This window comes from Brassica napus, chromosome C7 (assembly GCF_020379485.1).
Source record: "Brassica napus cultivar Da-Ae chromosome C7, Da-Ae, whole genome shotgun sequence".
Classification (NCBI taxonomy): domain Eukaryota; kingdom Viridiplantae; phylum Streptophyta; class Magnoliopsida; order Brassicales; family Brassicaceae; genus Brassica; species Brassica napus.
The window spans coordinates 32,410,428-32,430,190 of NC_063450.1; the positions used below are offsets into that span (position 1 = coordinate 32,410,428).

The window sequence follows — 19,763 nt, forward strand, 5'->3', positions numbered from 1 at the left end:
CTATCTCCAATATACAACCATACTATAGTGGTGAAATGTACTTAGGACGAGTTAAAGAAAGAATTTAAGCAGTAATTCTATCTAAAATGTCATATATGAGGCAGACAGGAAGCTGAGGGAACTCTGACAGAAAGGTAAGATCCAAGATTATGCAAAGGGTTTTACTACCCTTCATTACAGATTCCCAATAGCCCCAACCAAACTATGCAAAGAACTTTACTATTCTTCATTAAATAATTCTCCAATATTGTCAGTTATGACCCATGTTCGAAAACTCGCTGGGCGTTACGCGTGCGCTCGGGTTAGAATTAGCGATTTATGAAAAAATCAGAGATTAATCGGGGATTAATTTTAGGATTTTACCGTAGTTTATGTTATATATATTATTATAGATAAGTCGAGTACGAGAATCTGAAGCGGTCTAGTGGTTTTTCCCTTTACCAAACATTCACCAGGCCAAGGTTCGAAGGGCAGATAGAGGCGTTTTTTCTATTTTCTATTCTTTATCATTAATACATGCGAAATTACCATATTACCCTCTTCTTCTTCCCCAACCCTGTCGATTGAAAACCCTAATTTTTTTTTTTGGCTCAACATCTACTTTCATTATCCAACATTGTTAGGACCTACATCATAGTTTGATCCTAGAGAAGGCATATAATCCTCTATGACATGGATTAACCAACTTGGCATAACAGAATACAACTTAGGAACATGATTCATAAAAGAAAAAGCTTCCTTCGCTATCCTATCTGCCGTTTTATTACCTTCATGGGCAAAGTACTCGACCCTGTAGCTCCGGTTTGTTGAGAGGGAGTGGGTGATCTCCTGTATGATTGGCTTCAGTTTTGGCCATGTCTCCTCCTTACCATTAATCATCTTGGTCAGAACCAGAGATTCTGTTTCGAACTGGACATGCTTGTAACCGAAGCGAATCATCGACTGGATTGCCCATTGTAGCGCTGTTGCCTCAGTTTCTATTGGTGAGCCCACTCCCTGAAACCTTCGAGCTCCTGCCCACAGCATCCGACCTGTGTAGTCTCTACTCACCCACCCAACTCCCTGATTTTGCCGGTTCTTGTGCCAACTCCCATCAGCATTGCATTTGATCCAACCTTCTGGTGGGGGTTTCCATTTGACTCGCGGTCTGTCTACTGTGGGCTTTTTCACCTCCTTTTTTTCTTCCTCTGATCTCTCCAACCATTCTTTCATGTCCTCGAGGGCTTTGTTGACTGCGTCTTGAGCTGCATAGTCTTTGCCCTGGAAAAGGAAATCGTTTCTGTTTTTCCAGAAGCGCCATAACAGCCACGGTACGAGATCAGTGCATGCTTCTTCCTTGGGATATCTATCTTGGAGGCTCATCACACGCCATAAATTAGAGTATAGGGAGTCAGACATAGTACCATCGACAGGTGCGTGAACTGGAGATAGTGCCCAGACAAGGCGAGCGTAGGGACATTCAAACAAGATGTGATTTATTGTTTCATTTTCCATTGAGCAGCGCATACAACGCCCATCCTTTGTGATGTGTCTGTGCTTCATGTTTGCTGCTGCGGGGAGGGCATTGTTAACACATTTCCAAAGAAATGGTGGATCTTGGAGCCTGTATTTTGTTTCCAGATTCTCTGGCTTAAAGCGTCGAGGCTCGGTTGATCCATCTTTTGTTTTTGCTCGTTTGTCTCAATGATGTTTAGCTGCACCCAATAGCATGACTTGACTGTGTAGTGACCGGTCTTTGTGAATTCCCAACTGTAAGCATCTGCAGCTGTTGCTCCATGTGGATTTGTTGAAATGATCTTTGTTGCGATATCTTGTGGAAATAGCCTCAAGATCATCTCCTCGTTCCACTCCGTTCCAGGATTTGTCATCAGGTCACTGACTCGCATGTCTAGGCTGAGTGAGTGCTGGAGAGAAGCAGCTAGCCAGTTTGTAGCTGTGATGGGCAACGCAGGTTTGCTTCCCAACCATCGCTCATCCCATATATTGGTGTTTCTCCCGTTTCCAATGATCACTTTTGCTCCTTGTTTGATCAGATTCTGAGCAGCATGAATACTTCTCCAAGCGAAGGAGGGTCTGGATCCCAAAGTGGCATTGAGGGGGTCTGTGTCTCTAAAGTAACGGCTCTTGAATACTCTGGCTAGCAAGGATGTAGGGTGGGTGATCATACGCCAGAGTTGCTTCCCTAGAAGCGCAATGTTAAAAGCTTCTAGGTCCTTGAAACCGATTCCTCCTTTGTCCTTGGGTCTACATAGATAATCCCAATTGCGCCAGTGCATCCCTTTGGATTCCTTGTTGGTCTTCCACCAGAAGTCTGACATTAAGGATGCTATCTTCTTGCATATAGTCTTTGGGATGAGGAAACATGACATAGTATATGTCGGGAGAGCTAAAGCAACCGCCTTGAGGAGGACTTCCTTACCGCCTGGGGATAAAAACTTATTTTGCCATCCTCCATTCCTTTGTTCCATTCTTTCTTTGAGATAACTGAGTATTGAAACCTTGGAACCTCCAAAGGATTCAGGTAGTCCTAGGTAAATGCCTTCTCCACCCTCTTGCGCCATTCCTAACTTCAGTTTTATCTCTTCTCTTCTATCACTCGGAATGTTTTTTCCAAAGTACAAGCTTGATTTCTGGTAGTTTATGCGTTGACCTGAGGCCATACTGTTTTGGTCTCTGTTTTTCGTTTTCACGATTCTAACCATTTTAAACTTTTTTTTTGACGATCCTTCTCCATTTCTGATAGATTTTCACAACAATACATGATTTTAAGCTTGAAATTTAGAAAAAAACTTGATTTTTTTGCTTAATCTCAGAGTTTTTGAGCGTTTTGTTCCAAAACGCCACAGTAGAGGTGCGGATAGCGTTTAAGCGCCGATTAAACGTTCATAGGCGGCGCGTTTCAGAATAGGGGTTAAGACATGCCTAGTCTTATATTTGAAAATGCAGAACTCCTTCAATGTTATGGATTTCAAACAGTTCTGAACTTGAGTTTAGCCCAACTCAGCCCAAGTTTGTCATCATTATTGGTATCACCATCAGGCCATTAGAACCAACCTACACGTATATAAAATTGAATTGCTACTAAAAACAATTAACTTTTATGAATTGCGACTCAAAACAATTTAGCATTTATGAAGTTTCAGAGAACTAAAATCAGAAAGAAAACCAATGTGATTAGATTAGAGTCCTTAAAGACACTTCATTCCCAATACACTTTTCATCCAAATCTATATTAAAAATATCCTTAATCCTCCAAACACTTCATAGGAGCACTCCAAGTCGTGTTCTGCACATGTTCCGACAAAGACAGATACTTTCTCCAATCATCAAGAACAAGATTCAGATCATGAAGCTTCTTCTCTAATCCGATGCAACAATTTGCATGCATCGTGCAAACCAAGTTGATGTCTCTACTCGTTTGACAAAACCCACCAAAGTAAACGGTATCAAAGAATCTCATTTGAATCCCAATCTCAGTCATAAAAGGCTTGTGCTTGATTCTATTGAACACATCTTGGTCGTGTAACTCTGGATAGTCTAGACGAGATTTGTGCCAGAATTTGTAAAACTCAACGCTTCTGTTGTTTGATCTCACGTATGTGAAGCCACCATTGACCCAATTGTTTGAATCGAAAGGATCTCCAAAGAATCTATCACATGCCATTTGAAAATCTCCATCTGGATATAGCCGGGGAAATGGATCTCGAACCCACATTATATCTGCGTCCTATAAATTTACATAAACAAATCAAAACCATTAAATCAAGTCCAGTTAAATAATTATTTACTGTCCTACAGATCCGAAACCATAGATTAATACCGTAAATATGAAGTTAAAACCCATCTCGAGAACTTGTGTAAGAAGCTCGATTCTGCGCCACATCATCTTGAGATAATCAGGATTGTTGTAAACTTTCTCTCCGGAGAAATCAGTTTCTGAGGTTTCAATTTGGTAACAATTAGTATGAAGCTGTGAGCATCGTTCAAACGCCTTGCGATCCAAGCAAACCACTACTACATGTTTCAACAGTTGTTGTGTTCCTTGTCCGATACGAAAACTCTCTAAGAAGAGATCGAACAAAGAGTTTGGTTCTGCCCAAGCTTGATTCAGTGCCGTTATAATCACTGTATTGTTCTTCGTCGTAGCATTCTCCAAAATCTCCTTGAAACTGATCTTTGGTTTAGCCTGAAGCAAACAACAAATTAGACCAAAAACTAAGGTTTCAAACCCTAAAGATCAGATGAAACAGAGTTTTGTATAAGAATTCACTGTTTCTTGAGAAATCTCTGATGAGTTGATATTTGGCAATGGTGAAGATGGAGAAGCGTAAAGAGAACTGAGATTGTTGACATTAAGTCGTTGCAGAGGATAAGCTGTTTTGTATAAAACAAGACATGAAGCAGTCAAACCAAGAAACAGAATCAAGATTCTTGTTACTTCCTTTTGTCCGATCATAAATACTGAATCAAGAAATTTACTGCGAGACCAAGAAGAAGAAGAAGAAGATGAAGAACTCATTGTTTAATTTTCTTTCTTCTTCTTGGTCTTCGGTTTTGTCAATTCTTATATAACGTACGAGCAAGCCAAAAAGTCATGATTGGCATTTCTGTAACAGCAATGCTCATTATTTTTTTATTGTTTTGTTTATTAATTTTTACTTCTAGTTAAGATGGACTAATTCCAGAAAAAACAAATACAAGTGGTCGAATCGTGTATTGTATTTTATTGTGAATTATTATTGAGTTTTTTTTATATTGAGATTGATATATGAGAAATTCTTTACAATAGTTTTTCTGAATTTTTAAAAACAAATTTCTTATAAAAGGTTCAAATTTGAAAATATATAATTTGAAACTATAAAAAAGTTCTTTTTGTTATTTATTTAAATTCTTATTTATATTTATATATCTATAAATCGATGGTTAGAAAAGTCTTTGATCTCTTTGATGAAATGTTTTTGGTCATTTTATTCGTCATAAGCTTTTTTGGTAACAAAAACTTAAAGTTTGCTATTAAGGAATTGCCCTTGATATAAATGTGATTGTCTCAAATACTAATTTTTAATTTTTTTCAACAAAAGAGCTATAAGAAAAAGACTAAAAGAGGTTTCATCAAAGACGCAAACAACCCTTCTGCCATTGCTTTATAAATATAAATAATTATTTAAATAAATAATAAAATTTGTTTATAGTTTTTCGAATTATATATTTTTAAATTAATTTTTTAGAATTTTCTTTTTTCAATTTTTCAAAATTTTAAAATTAGAAAATGTTTTTGAAACTATTGTTAAAATTTTTATTTTCAAATTTCTAATATTTTTTTTAAAATCTTAATCTCACCCCCAAAATTTTACCCCTCAACTCTAAACTCTAAATATAGATTAGTTAATCATATGTATATAAATGTCTATTTACAATGTAGCCAAATCCTTTTTTGTCATTTTTCTTTTTGGGAGGTTTTTTGGTGAAAAAAACTAAACAAATTATCCTTTCTTTTTTTGAAACACTTTTTTTTTAAATACAAAAAAAAATATCTTAAGAAATTTCTTTTCATATAAATACAAGTAGTACAATAATGCATATTTTTGGATTTTAGTTGTCGACTTTTAGTTTCTTGTTTCTAAATTTGTGGTTTTTGATTTTTATGTAGATTTTAGTTTTCAAATGCAATTCTTTTTTGGTATTTGGATTTTAATATATTATCTTAAAAATCTTTTTTTTGTTTAAAATTTATTAAACTACATTTTACAAAAAACCATATTTTTAAACTGTATTTTAGAGAAATTAATGACTTAAAAAATAAAAGAAAAAATCATTGACAAAAAAATATACATATATTGTATTTCATAGAAATACAAATGTTTCACACAATCACCAAAATAAGGGTTTTGTGTATAAGTTTGTATGAGCATTTTGCCACACTATAAAATAACATTTAGTTAATCCAATGGTTGAATTTTTTTTGTCGGCCAATGGTTGATGAAAAAAGTAGCGTTTGTAAGAAGAAAAATTGCCAACTTACAGACTTCTTTTTTTTTCAAAAGAAAAACTTACAGAAATTTTGATAGAAAAACTTACATATTCTGATGTTTGGATTTCGTTCAAGAAAACTCTGATTTTTTTTTTATTTTAGGCTGATAAACCAAAACAAACTTCATCCAAAGTCTACAAACAATCAATACCTAACTTTTTTTTGGGCTCTGGTTATAAGTCATAACCAACGATCAACGAAAATGTTGATTTAATGTGTTCAGGAAATTTTAATTTTTTTTCCTAGATTTTTGTCGCCAGAAAGCTCATAAAATCGGCTTGAGTATTATAATAACTAAATAATATAGAAGACTATACAATACTTTGACCAAAATCTGTAGACTGATTGTCCAGTAGAGCGTAAACGCAAGGGTGTTTTGTATTAGTATAAGTAATTTTTTTTTTTTTTTTTTTTTTTTTTTTTTTTTTTTTTTTGTGTCACGGGCGGTCTCCGGAATCCCAGAAGATTCGAACCCAGGTGCCTTGGGATCCAGTTCACTCTAGTGTTACCACTAGGCTATTCTGTCCCGGCAGTATAAGTAAATATTGTTTAAAAAAATGTGTGTGGTTGTCAACTTGTCATGGTAGGACCTTTCCACACGTTTATTTACTTTTTTTCTTTTAACTTGTCATGATATAAACTTTTGCAAACTATTTATGTGTCGATAGTAGAGCTGGGTTCGCTGGTCAACCCACCCCGCCCCGCATGATCCGTTAACCCGCAGATCGACTCTATTTTTTAAATTCAAAATTTCGATCCGCATAACCCGCAAAAGAAAAATTGTAAACCCGCACCCGCCCCGCTAAGATTGCGGGTAATCCGCGGGGCCCGCGGATAATATTAAATTTAATAAATAATTATTTTTATTATAAATTAATTACTTTTATGATAAAAAATATACATTTATAATTTAAATTATATAATTTTCATTAATTTATATATATTTTTACATATTTTTATTTTTATTTATTTTAAAAAAATTTGAAAAAATAATATTTTTTTTATTTTGCGGATCGGCGGGTACCCGCGACTCAAATTTGGTTGACCCGCACCCGCCCCGCGGCGGGTCAAACGGGCCGGGACCCGCGGGTAATGACCCAAATTCCAGTTCTAGTCTATAGCCATGTTCTAAAAATCGGCTAGCGTCACTCTTCCGTCTCCATTTATGCCAAATCGATTTAAAAAATCGGATATCTGATTTTTTCCGCCTAAACCGTCTAAATGACCGTCAAATCGCCTAGACTGCCGCCTAATCAATTTTTTTTATTTATTTGATCTAAAATTTTATAAATGTCATTTATATTCATAATTTTGATGAAAATTATACTATATTAAATTTATATATTTTATTTGTGTGTTTTATATAATCTTAAACATGAAAATGTATTAATGTTATACACAATTAAAGATTAAGATGTTTTATAACATAGTAAACAATCTAAAAATTCCGCCCGCATAATTTCCGATTAATCCCTGATTTTCTCTTTAGGCGCTAGGCCCAACCCGACCACCCGACTAGCACCTAGCGCGTTCTCGAACAGGAGTTTATAGTGAAACAAAAGTTTTTATGATAGTAATAACTTATATTATAATATTAAAAGTTGGATATACTCAACAGAGAATTAGAAAAATTAACCAATGAGAATGCACGACTCCTTTCAAATCTGCCTTGTCATTTGTCACTGAATCGGGCTAAGTGTATTGGGCTGTAATGTATTTCATGTGGCCAATTCATAGACAAAGTCATCTCTAAGCCCAAACAAAATATCAGACCAAACACGCTAATTGACTTATTCTAAGTTCACTTCGTCGTCGTCTTCCCAAAAACTAAAAACCTTATCGTCTTTGTGTCTCGCCGTTACTTTGTAGTCAAGTCCATCCAGGTCCTTCAATCAATTTTATTCTTCGTCATTCCTTTAATCCTCATTGATTTGATCGTTCTAACTTCCTATGTCCCTCCTATATAAATACCTCTTCTGACTCTTTCCTTCATGCTCATTCAAGGAAATCCATAAAACAAACTCATGCAATGGCAACTCAATCGACAAAATATCTCCCCAGAGATTATGATCTGGTGTGTTTTCTCTGATCATCAAACATCCACCGTAAACGCAGCTGCTTCTCACTAGCTGACTGCTCGAATCATCGTATGTATTCCTTTACTCCGCCCTGTGCGTATAGCGCATGAGCTGGTTCAGTTCAATTTTTCATGAGCATGATCTCTATTTTTTAGGCTCATTTAATAAATGAGTTTAATGATCGAACTTTAACTAGATCACGAGTTATATGAACGATCTTTAATGAACATGAGCTAACTCATGACATTGGTGGTTTTATACTTTATATGTATATATATATGGATGACTTCTATTTTTTTTATGTAAAAAAAATAATTCTATACTAATCATATTTATCTTATAAAATTAAAATATAAAAACAAAAAGTAATAAATATATACTAAAATGTAAAAGAATATTGATATAAATCCTCATATCATATATCTTTAGAACTAAAATATAAAACTAAATATTCCTAAGACTTTCATGCGGAATACATATCTTTACGATTTGAATAGATAAAGAGTTTGAATATGAATCATCACAAGACTTTTATGTAAAATATATTTTTGGATCACTGATTTAGCTTTGATTTAATATATTATTAGGTTTTGGTTTTATTCGGTATTTAAATATTAACACTTTGTACTTTTAAATTTAAAATTATATTATAAAAAAATTCCATTTCTATTTTCTAATTATTTTTTTAATTTTTAATTTTTATGTCTGATCTCTCATTTAACTCATGATCTAGATATCTGAGTTCAAGTTTGTATACTGAAGCTTATATAATAAATGAGCTGAGCTGAGCTAGCTTATGAAAGACCAGAGCTCACCATGAGCTGAGCTGAGCTGAGCTGAGTTGACTAAGTTAACTCATTTTGACACCCTAATTAATTTATTCAAAATACTTACATGTTATATCTGAGTCACATTTCAAGTGCATTAATTTTACTGTCGATGATTTGATAATTTATGAATCTAGAATTATATAAAATAAATTTTCAGTAAAATTAAATGGTTATTATTGTTTTTTTTATATATATATATCTATTTTATTTTTAAAATCCACAATTAGATTTTAGACCAACAAAAGGAAAAACTCATTATTTGATTTTTCATATAAGTTCCCAGTATATGTGAACATTTAAGAATAGAAAGTGTTTATGAAATATAATCTTAATATAAATATGTAAATAAATATAACGAAATTAAAATTTTAAATTTGAATATATTATTATTTATAATTTTCATCTTTTCTTCAGTGTCATGATTATTACTTATTTTATATAAAACTTTAGAAAATATTTTATGAAATTTTTGAACTTTTTAATTTATTAAAAGAGAAAACCTAATTTTTGTTAACCAAAACCATTTAATCCCATCATTAGTAAACCTCTGGAGAACTGATGTGCTTTTCTTTCGAACTATGAAATTTTTTTTTCACAAAGTCAATACGATGAGTCTGTGAATTTCTTGTTGTCAAAAAAAAAAATCTTACGGTCATGTTTGTGAGTTATTTCCACAAAACAATTTTATTCAATCATGAATACATAATAGTTGATAAATGATAATATAATATTACATTCAGCTGATATATTATTCCCAACTTATAAATTAAATTAATTTGATATATAAAGATATATTACTGTGCCTTCAAGCAACCATCATAAGCATTAGTCGACTTTCCATACGCGTTACTGCATTCAATTAGTGGCTTATTTCCATCGAACGTAGTAATATCAATTCTATCTAGAACGATATCTTTGCAAGATGTGACATCGCTGCAATCTATCTTTATAATTTCATCTTTTTGTGACGTTCCATGTATATTTGTGAATATCACGTTGCTTATCGCCACTGCTGATGATTCCTATTAAGTAAAAGATACATAAAAATAATAAATAAATAAAAATAACCTAAGTTCTACTTAGAAGTTTTATATTTTACAAAAAGAAAATAATTTACCTCTACGTGGATATGTCCCTTGTCTATATAGTGTTGATCGATTATAATTGGATTTTGGGTTTCAGTGAGCGTGATATCCTTGAAAACTATATTCCTTGCATATCCTTTTCCATTCTAAAAATTAAAATTAAATACAAATAAGTAAAATAAATCTGTTGACAAAAAAAAAATAAAACAAATCGTACCATTATTATAAAACTTCATTTAATTCTTATATAGACAAATATAAGTAAATATTTATTACCGGCCATGTCTTAATTCTCGCTCCATTGGTCGTCTCATTGAAAGTACAGTTGGTCACTTGGACGTTCTCAACTATAGATTCTTCTCCATCTCTTCCTAAACTTCCCACACTAATATAAACATAAAGAACAAAATTTGTTATAAAATCTAAAAGTTAAGATATATTTGATGGCATTAACAAAATCACATACAAGTTGAAAAAAAAAAAACTAATCAAAGATATACCTTATTCCATGTCCAGGACCACATTGCATCCTTGTGATGTTGATATTTATACTTCCACTGTTTAAAGCTACACAATCATCTCCTGCAATGTTTTAACATATTGAAATACGAATAACCATATTATACCATTTGAAATTGGAAATTTAGTGATTCCAAAAAGGAGAGATATCTAACTACGTACCAGTTCCAACTATAGTGTCATATATTTCTACATCAGTTGATGTTGAAATATCAATTCCATCGGTGTTAGGACTATCACCAGGCGCAATAATTTTTATCTGCGTGATTTTCACTTGTCTGCAATCGCGGATTGAGATATGATTTCTCGGGCTATCGAATGAGGTTATTCCATTTATTTCAAGATTATTGCATCCTTTAAAATGCAATTGCTACAATAAAAAAAATAAAACCTTTCGCTATGAGCTTTTTGTAGCAGAGTTAGAAGTCAATTTAATAGAGAAATTATATGTACTCACAGTAGGGCGTTTAGAAGCTGGCATATTGGCCTGGATTTAATGAATATGAGAAAAAAACATTAGACCCACATTTTCTGATTATAAATTCAGCTAAACAAATTTAATTTCTTTTAATATATAAAAAAATATTTCACCTCCCAGAAAGATGAACCACGTCCATTGATTGTTCCTGAACCAAGGACCGTTAGGCCGATGATTTTATGAAAACTGACCCATTCGTATGACTTCAAGTCTGACCATGCTGCTTTGTTAAGAGGGGCGACAATCTTTCCGTCCAACTGTAAAGTTGATCACAAATACATTCTAATCAACACATAATTTTTTTCAATAAATAAGTTTTTAAATGGATCTTAAAAATATTAGTCTTTCAGTGTTACCTGAACTTGTACAGATGGAGAGTTACAAGGACCTTGAAACACTAGAGGTTGTAGTAAAAAGGTATTATCTGAAGGAATAAGGAGTGTTTTATTACTCCCACCACTACTGCACATAGCTTTCCATGCTTCTACAAAAGCCTTTTTCCAAAAAAATTTTTTATTACCAATTAGTAGATAAATAACTAAATGTTTGTAACACAATTATGATCTAGTTGTAGGAACAAACAACAATAGAAAATAAATACTACATCCGTTTTTAAAAGATCCGTATTTTAGGATTTTCACACTTATTAAAAAAATATATCAAATTTTAGTTACCAATATATTATTTTCCATAATCAATAATTTACCACAAGTTTTCACCAATAGAATTTTAATAAATACAATTATGTTTTTGAAGTTTACAATTTACATTTAATTTATGTATTGAAAATATGAAAAATGTATCTTTTTGAAACAATTTTTTTTTTTAAAACAGGAATCTTTTAGAAAGGGAGGGAATAGTAAACATATGACTAGGTTATTTTTTCTCGGTGACTACACAAAGTTTGAATACAAGAAAACCCTTATACAAAAACATGGCGCCAATCATGGCTGGGGAATCGCCAATCCTTTAGCACTTTCATTTAATGAATATAATTGTTATTCAAAATTATTTCTACTGCAAGAAAATTATATCAAAATTTCAGTGTCGTCACTTTTGTTTTTTAAAAATAAACATAATCTAAACTTTATAGGCTCATAGGTTCTGTTTTTTTTTTTTTTGCTGGAAATTTGATTATAGCTTCTCTTGATAGAGCTCAAACTAAAGAGTCGTGTTATAATAATTCTTCTTAAAAAACTAAATAATAACTAAATAATATTATACCTTTGAATCATCGGTTGTACCATCGGTTGAATCAAAAAAAAAAAAAAACTAAATAATATTTTAATGGAAAAATCGAGATTACGTTTTGCAGTATTATACCTTTGAATCATCGGTTGTACCATCTCCCTCGGCACCAAATTTAAGGACATCATAGATTTGACCATTTACAAATCCAAAATTGACTAACGTCAACACGAACACAACACGTACTATGATTTCCTACAATATCCAAAAGCAAGGTAAGATTGAAATAAACATATTAAGTCTTTTTTTTTTTTTTTTTTTTTTTGACGTCAAAAGGCTATTCTATTACTCAAACTTGAGGTGGTCTGGGTAACCAAACCGGAATAGAACAACCAACAAAATGTAACTCTCTACGAAAAGATCTAGCAGTCTTGGCTAGAAAATCTGCTGTCTGATTTTGCGCCCGTGGAACGTAAGTGATGTTGAAGTCCGGGAAACATATCTGTAACGTCTCTATTCTCTCCAATTCCGTCGCAAAGCTTGGCCACGCCTGAGGATCCTTAACCATAGAAATCAGTTCCTTACAGTCTGTCCCAAAGCTCTGGCAGGTCGAGTGCTGCAGCATACTCTCCATCGCCCACCGCAGTGCTTCTACCTCTGAATGCAAGGCTGATTCACGTCGAGGGATGTTTTTTGTCCCCATAAGCTGACTATTCCCAGAGCTATCCATCAATGTCCATCCACATCCACTAAAGTTAGCTGAAAGTGTCCAAGAACCATCTAATAAACAAATATTTCCCAAGCATACGGCTTGGGGTTCCTCATTTATAGTGTCTTGTGATACTGCTTGTACCACTTCATTAGCCTCAAACCATGCGTGGCATTCACTTTCAGCATGTCTAACTAGTTCCAGAGGATCTCTATCTATTCCCCTGAAGAGTTTTTCATTCCTAGCTTTCCAAATGTACCATATTATCCAGGGATAAGGATCCCTGTCTTGCTCTGGCTCCATGATACTATTTTTCCTCCAGAATAGATAATCCATGTTTGTGTAGACGCTCGATACCGGAAAAATATTTGGGCACGTCGGAGTTGAAGATAAAGACCATACTTGACGGGCTGGTGGGCATTCAAAGATTGCATGTGTGACAGTCTCCTCTGCTTCTCCACATCTTGGGCAGTAATTATCACACCTCATATTGCGTCTAACTAAATTCCTCGTTACTGCCACATGACCAGTTAACAACTGCCACATAAGATGGCACATCTTCGTAGGGGCCTTTAATTTCCACGCAAAGGCCTGGAGCTTTGTAATACTTGGCTCCAAAACTTCCTTCTCCTCTGTTAACTTTAATAAATTCTGCGCCACCCAATATCCAGATTTAACCGTGTATTGGCCACTCCTTGTAAAGTTCCAGCAGAAAGAATCACGACGGTGAGTTGAGCTTATGGCCAAACTCCTTATGAGTGGTATATCCTCAGGATGAACATAGCTCTCCAATAGTCCCACATCCCAATCCTTCAATCCCTGATCAATAAGATCGCTTACTCTCATGTTAGGATTCATCACAGGAGCTATGGGGGCAGCTGGCCTAGCGGGATTCGATGGAATCCATGGATCCTCCCATACCTTAACCTCATAGCCTGAGTGAATCTTCTGTCTAATCCCAAGTAACAGCAATTTTCTTGCAGCAGAAATGCTAGTCCACACATAGGATGGGCTGCTAACCGGGCCTACTCTCAGTGGTGAGCTCAATCTATAGTACCTTCCCCGTAAAACTCTGGCGACCAGGGAATCAGGAAACTGTACTAATCTCCATAGTTGTTTCGCCAGAAGCGCCAGATTAAACTCATGAATCAGTCGGAAGCCAATTCCACCCTCCTCTCTGGATCGACAGACCTTCTCCCATTTCGCCCAATGTATTCCCCTTTTTGGGGGATTCGAGCTCCACCAGAACTGAGCAATGGCACTTGCCAAATTTTCACATATCTCCAATGGGAGCAGGAAAGTCAAAGAGAAACAAAATACATATATATTATATAAAGAGAAACTATATTTAACATTATATGTACCATTCTGTGACGAAGATACGATGATTTCATTAACAAAAGAAAACGATTTTTTTGCTAAAAGAACAAACAAAAAAGATGGTGGTCAGATGATCGAATGTAAGGTATTGTGTCTGTATCTGTTTATGACACATTTATATACTTACAATCATATATTTTGTTCTGAAATTCGCAGATTTTATACCTAAAATACACTCAACAAGTTTATACATATAGGGGACGCATGTACTTATCCAACTAGATGTATATCCAGTTAGATTATTAGATTTAGACAAAAATCTTAATTCTCAGATTTAAGAAATAAATATTATAGAAACAGTCAAGAATATAAGTTGCAACAGAGATGAAAATACATAAACAGAAAAAAAAAATGCACTGAAAAATTCTAAAGTAGAATTAGATTTGGGTGTATATTATAATCAGATTGCTTTAACCTTATGATCTATACTATTATTTGCGAAATGATTTTTCGCAACGAAGTTTTCACGTTAAAAGTTAGACCGGTTAATGTCATTGTTACCCTTAATAATATTTTATATATTTTTATTATATAATTAAAATGAATTAATATAAATAATATCATTTAAAAAAACAAATAAGATAATTATTGTGTTGTTATCTTAATGAATTTATAAATATATCTTATATAACTAAAAACGAATTTTAAAATGATAATATCATATTTAAAAAATAAGATAATTATTTATATTGTGTTGTTATCTTGAAATAATATTTTTCTATTATAAATTTTTAAAATTAAGATATACAAATTTTATAATATAATATTAATCAAGTAAAAACATTTGAATACAGATATTTTATAAAATATTTTTAATATTTGAGTGTTTTTAATGAAATTTTTTATTGAATATAAATAATTAATTGTTTGATTTAAATTTTTTTGAAGACTAAATAATAACTTATCGTATTGGTTTGATTTAAACTAATAAATATTTGTAAAAGGATATGCTCGTATGTGTGGACCAAACACCTAATATTTTTTTTTAATATGATCATTATTTATATGTAACTTAATAGAGTCTGACATCGAAAATATACATATTTTTTTAATAATTTGTACACATTATAATAAAGATTATTATTTTAGATAAGTTCAAGATATGAAATTCACTTATTTGATAACCCATTTTATTCTTATATTGACGTTATTTTTCAAGTAAAGTTTATGAAAAATAATATTAAAAATTATCTTTTTGATTTTTTAGTAATAAAAAAAATTAGAATGCAAAAGAAAATAAAGTATAATTCATAAGAAGATCTTAACCATAACGGTTGAAGATCCAATCCATTGAAAAGCAAAGGTTAAATGGTTTTTTTTTCTCTGATCAAATGGTGAATTACTTATCATATAATTTTTTTTATTTTTATTACATATAACGATCAATTACCGACAACATATATGATTGATAAACAATTTCACGGACAACGGTTCTATGGTTTAGCTTTCCATGTAGCATTCGGATCGACGGACAGTTCTGCGTGTATTTTCGATGTACATTGTTGGAGCTACGTTTATCACATAATCTGGTAGAGAAAAAGTCCACTCACGACAGACTGAACTGAAAATGAAGACACGGCCCATCGGCGAAGTCCAGCTATTCTAGCCCAAAAAGGCTACCTCGCAGCCCAAAATAGCGAGCTCCGAGTCTACAGATATACATCAAAGACCCGATCACTTCAACGTCAGTTTCATAACAAACAGAGATCTCCGGAGCAAGGCACGTCATATGCACCCTAGATACGTGGAGTAGTTGGAGCGAGCTGATCAGCATAAAAAACAAAGCCAAAATCATTACTGAGGAAGCGTCATTTGATTTACCTACTTTAGATCTAGATTACTCTATCTCTATTGTATTCTCTTGTGTTTTGTTTTTTCTTTTGTATTCATTGTTAGTAATATTAATCCAGTTTGTGCAAACTATCTTAGAGATCTACTCTCAAAGAATTTTTCCCACCGTTTCCTAAACCTTACTTGATTCACATTAAATTTACGAATGAAGGATTTTTCTCTCACATACATGCTCTATTCACAACACATGACCACAACGAATGGCTCTGGTTTTAGATAAACCTTACATCCTATAATATGTAGGAAATTGCTATAACATCTCGGGTTTTGTTATATGTTGAAAGGATTAAAAGAATTGATTCAGCTACCTATTTTACCAAAGTGTTGTATACCTTTATGGTCACAAATCCAGAAAAAAACTCTAAAATAAAGTGTGTTGATCTAGAGTAGTGGAAGGATGAGTAATCAATTGGTAAGCGATTTGCGATACTGTGAGAATAAAGCTAAAGTACCAAAAAATGTTATGTGTTAATTGCATGGTCAACAAAAGAAGGAAAATTACACCGTATGACCACCAATAATTTTATAATTCACTAACTAACAATTTTATCTAATAAACCAGAATAATGGTATATATTATGTAATAATGTGATAAACCCTTTTGACACAACCGGTGAAACCTACTGCTACATATATATTAAAATAATTATTTAGTAAATGTAATTAACTAGATCGTGACTTACTCTTAATCACATATTGTTTTTTTGGAGTAGTTTCTTCTCCTGAGATACTCTTGACGGCGACTGCGGTAATGACAACCAATTTTGGTAAATAAGAGACAACGACAAAGACTTAGACGATGAGGCGAGCGACACGACTTATGCATTGGCGATCACCTCCATCTATTTAATTGGCACCATCATCACGATCGTTTATTTTGTCGTCACCACAGTCTTCTTTCCTGCCACAGTTGCCCCTCTTCTCCTAATTTCTATGACTTGTGTATTCTTCTCTTTCATCTACTTTATCAACAATAAAATTCTTCTTTCTGATGCGGTTACATGTACTATCTCCACTGATGTCGTCAGGTACACTTATCTTTTGTCGCCGTGAATGAACCAAAGTTGATAGGAGAAGATGAACAGTTTTTGTTAAATTGTGTTATATTCTATTATATACATATAGAATAGAAATGTAAAACAATATGTATTATGTTTGTTCTATTTATATCATTTAATGCGATATATTCTGCTACTATACTATTTTATTATGTCCTATTCCATTTGACTATTAATAAAGAGTGTTCTATTTTGTTTAGAAATATAATTTATAATTGTCTTAAGTTCTAACTTTCGTTACATATATATTTTCGAACCTATAAAATTCCTACTATCTATATATATAAAGTTAGCTTTTTCTCTTCTTATGATAAGTGACAGTGAGATTTGATGACATGTGTTCCCCATGTAGTTCTTTTTAAATTTTAAGTCCTTCTAACTGTGCACTATCTAATCCATTTTGCACTAAGCATTATTGTATGAAGTTTGATAATCTATTTCATTGGTCACTAAAATTTAAGATGAATAAAAAATAAAAAAATAACATAAATATATTTTAAATATTTAATTTATTCACAACTAAAAATAACATAAATTTTTGTTAATTTTTTATACCATTTTCTATTATTTTATTTAAAGATTATATATTTATTTTACAATGAAATCATCAAATAATCAAACTAATAAGAAGAAACTAAAGTATAAAACGTAATCTAAACCTAAAACTTCCACAATCACATAAAAAAGAAAAATACCATAGTAACACTAACTCAATAAAAGTTTGGAGCTGAAAAGAGATCAACAAAGAAGATTAACTCACCTCATCTTACTATAGAATGTCTTGGCTAGAACAAACAGATGTAAGAAAAAGGTAAAAAAAAATGAGACAAAGTAATCCCCTGAACAGAAAAGAGTGCGATCAAGCACTAGCGCAAAAAGCCTAAAAAGGGATATAAGAAAAAGAATAATCATCGGAAGACCAAAGTCACCAAAAAACAAGAAGACACACCAGAAGCACAACCACCAGTTAAGAGGTAAGAACCACCTCACAAACTAAACAAGCAGATACAAAAAGATCATGCCAGCGAAAAACTACAAAGCTCTGAATAGAACGAACAAAAACTCCAAAAGACTAACTCCGCACATCTACATCCGCACATCTATACCAAAGGAAGCATGAGAAGAAGAGAAACAACCTGAGGGAGAGAGAATGGAAGCCAATCACCGATAACCTAGAGCTCAAGTTGAGACCAGAAACGACCTTCCAAACCCACAGAACATACACAAAAGAAAACACTATCCAAACCTGAATTAGAAAATATGGCGAAAGGGAAAGCCACTAGAGACGCGAGCAGTAATGAAAAGTGCAACGTGAAGAGAGAACAAAGAGGGAAAAGGAGACGAAACGAAATCACAAAACCATGGAGCCATGTTATCGAGCTATGAAAAAGAGCATAGAAGTAAGATCACCAAAAACCAGATCTTGAAAACCAAGATGAGCAGAGACTATCGACGGCAAGACAACGACGAGGAAGACAAATGATATGTAGTTCCTAACATTAGCCAAAATCTAAAGAAGAAGAGGACCAATATTGACCGAAATAGCCTACAACGTCGTGAAAAACAATCGCACAACTGAGAACTCATAAGTCTGATCTATAACAAATACCAGATAATCTCACAGGAGAGAATAGGTGAGGAAAAACAAGAGCATGTAGGTGAGTCTTTCCCCAATGATGATAAGAAGCACCGTCCACCAGAAAGGTAAACAAAATACATAGATGGTGACGGCTCAGGTCAAAATATGGAGAGAGGGCAAAAAACATCTTACAAGAGTAATGTTAAAAAATGTGAAAAATTAAATAAAAATTGACGTTGAAACCGTCGATCTTAGAATCAAAAAATGCCTAAATGCAAAGTTATTGAAATTCAATATGTTTTACATTAGAAGCTCATTTCACCACTAACAAGTATTATTATACACACAACAACACATTATTGAAAAAACAAACACGTAATATATTAACCTATTACCTACTACTACATAAAATAATAAAATACCAAATAATGCTCTTCACAAGTAAAGACTGACCACATAATTACATCATCCGGAAAATCATATTTAACAACAATAAAACAATATCACGCGCGAAGCGCGGATATGCTCCTAGTGATCTATATTGTATAGTTTAATATTACATAATATTTAGTATTACATAATATTATGTACTTTTTGATATTTGGATTAAGAGTTATATTTGGATTTCGGATTTAATCTTTTGAAGAAGATGGGGTATGGATGGGGTCAACATTAACTTCTTCCATACAATTATAGACATTTCATAATTTCAGCAATATGTATTATGCTATTTATTTTGTTCCATTTTATTTGGGTTTAGAGTTTATATTTAGATTTATGGTTTATATTTGGGTTTAGGATTTACTGATTAGGGTTTAGGATTTCGTATTTAGGGGCAGGGGTGGGGTTGCGATAAGGTTTCGTATCGAAATTTTAGGGGTTGAGATAAAATTGGTGTCCTATACTATTTTGGTGATATGGAATAGAACATTTAAGCTTTTTATACGGTAAAAATATAAGTGAATTGGAATAGAGTT

The 19,763-nt window shown here is 32.9% G+C and overlaps 2 protein-coding genes across 3 annotated transcripts; both read right to left on the reverse strand.

Annotated features, from left to right (window-relative positions):
- Nucleotides 1–3,153: 3,153 nt before the first annotated feature.
- LOC106391197 (uncharacterized protein At4g15970-like) lies at nt 3,154–4,583 on the reverse strand. Its single transcript, XM_013831798.3, has 3 exons — nt 4,271–4,583; nt 3,821–4,186; nt 3,154–3,727 (listed from the first exon to the last, which is right to left on the reverse strand). The coding sequence occupies exons 1-3, from the start codon at nt 4,517–4,519 to the stop codon at nt 3,245–3,247; spliced, it is 1,098 nt and encodes a 365-aa protein (XP_013687252.1). The 5' UTR covers nt 4,520–4,583; the 3' UTR covers nt 3,154–3,244.
- A 5,043-nt stretch (nt 4,584–9,626) lies between these two features.
- Nucleotides 9,627–14,972, reverse strand: LOC111207488 (probable polygalacturonase At3g15720). 2 transcript variants are annotated; one of them, XM_022705578.2, is made up of 10 exons: nt 14,283–14,972; nt 12,345–12,464; nt 11,378–11,515; nt 11,135–11,278; nt 11,001–11,030; nt 10,706–10,913; nt 10,525–10,606; nt 10,301–10,409; nt 10,057–10,170; nt 9,627–9,961 (listed from the first exon to the last, which is right to left on the reverse strand). In XM_022705578.2, the coding sequence occupies exons 1-10, from the start codon at nt 14,310–14,312 to the stop codon at nt 9,734–9,736; spliced, it is 1,203 nt and encodes a 400-aa protein (XP_022561299.1). In that variant the 5' UTR covers nt 14,313–14,972; the 3' UTR covers nt 9,627–9,733. The 2 variants fall into 2 exon arrangements, with proteins under 2 accessions (XP_022561299.1, XP_048618296.1); XM_048762339.1 differs by lacking the exons at nt 12,345–12,464; nt 14,283–14,972 and adding an exon at nt 12,246–12,263.
- Nucleotides 14,973–19,763: the final 4,791 nt, after the last annotated feature.

Coding starts and splice junctions, on each gene's coding strand:
- LOC111207488 (XM_022705578.2), bottom strand. CDS start 14,312: ATGAAATCATCGTATCTTCGTCACAGAATG. Junction 12,465..14,282: donor CGTATCTTCGTCACAGAATG/GTACATATAATG, acceptor TGGATATTGTAG/GAAATCATAGTACGTGTTGT. Junction 11,031..11,134: donor GTGGTTCATCTTTCTGGGAG/GTGAAATATTTT, acceptor CATTAAATCCAG/GCCAATATGCCAGCTTCTAA.
- LOC106391197 (XM_013831798.3), bottom strand. CDS start 4,519: ATGAGTTCTTCATCTTCTTCTTCTTCTTCTTGGTCTCGCAGTAAATTT. Junction 4,187..4,270: donor CAGAGATTTCTCAAGAAACA/GTGAATTCTTAT, acceptor TGTTTGCTTCAG/GCTAAACCAAAGATCAGTTT. Junction 3,728..3,820: donor GTTTTAACTTCATATTTACG/GTATTAATCTAT, acceptor GTAAATTTATAG/GACGCAGATATAATGTGGGT.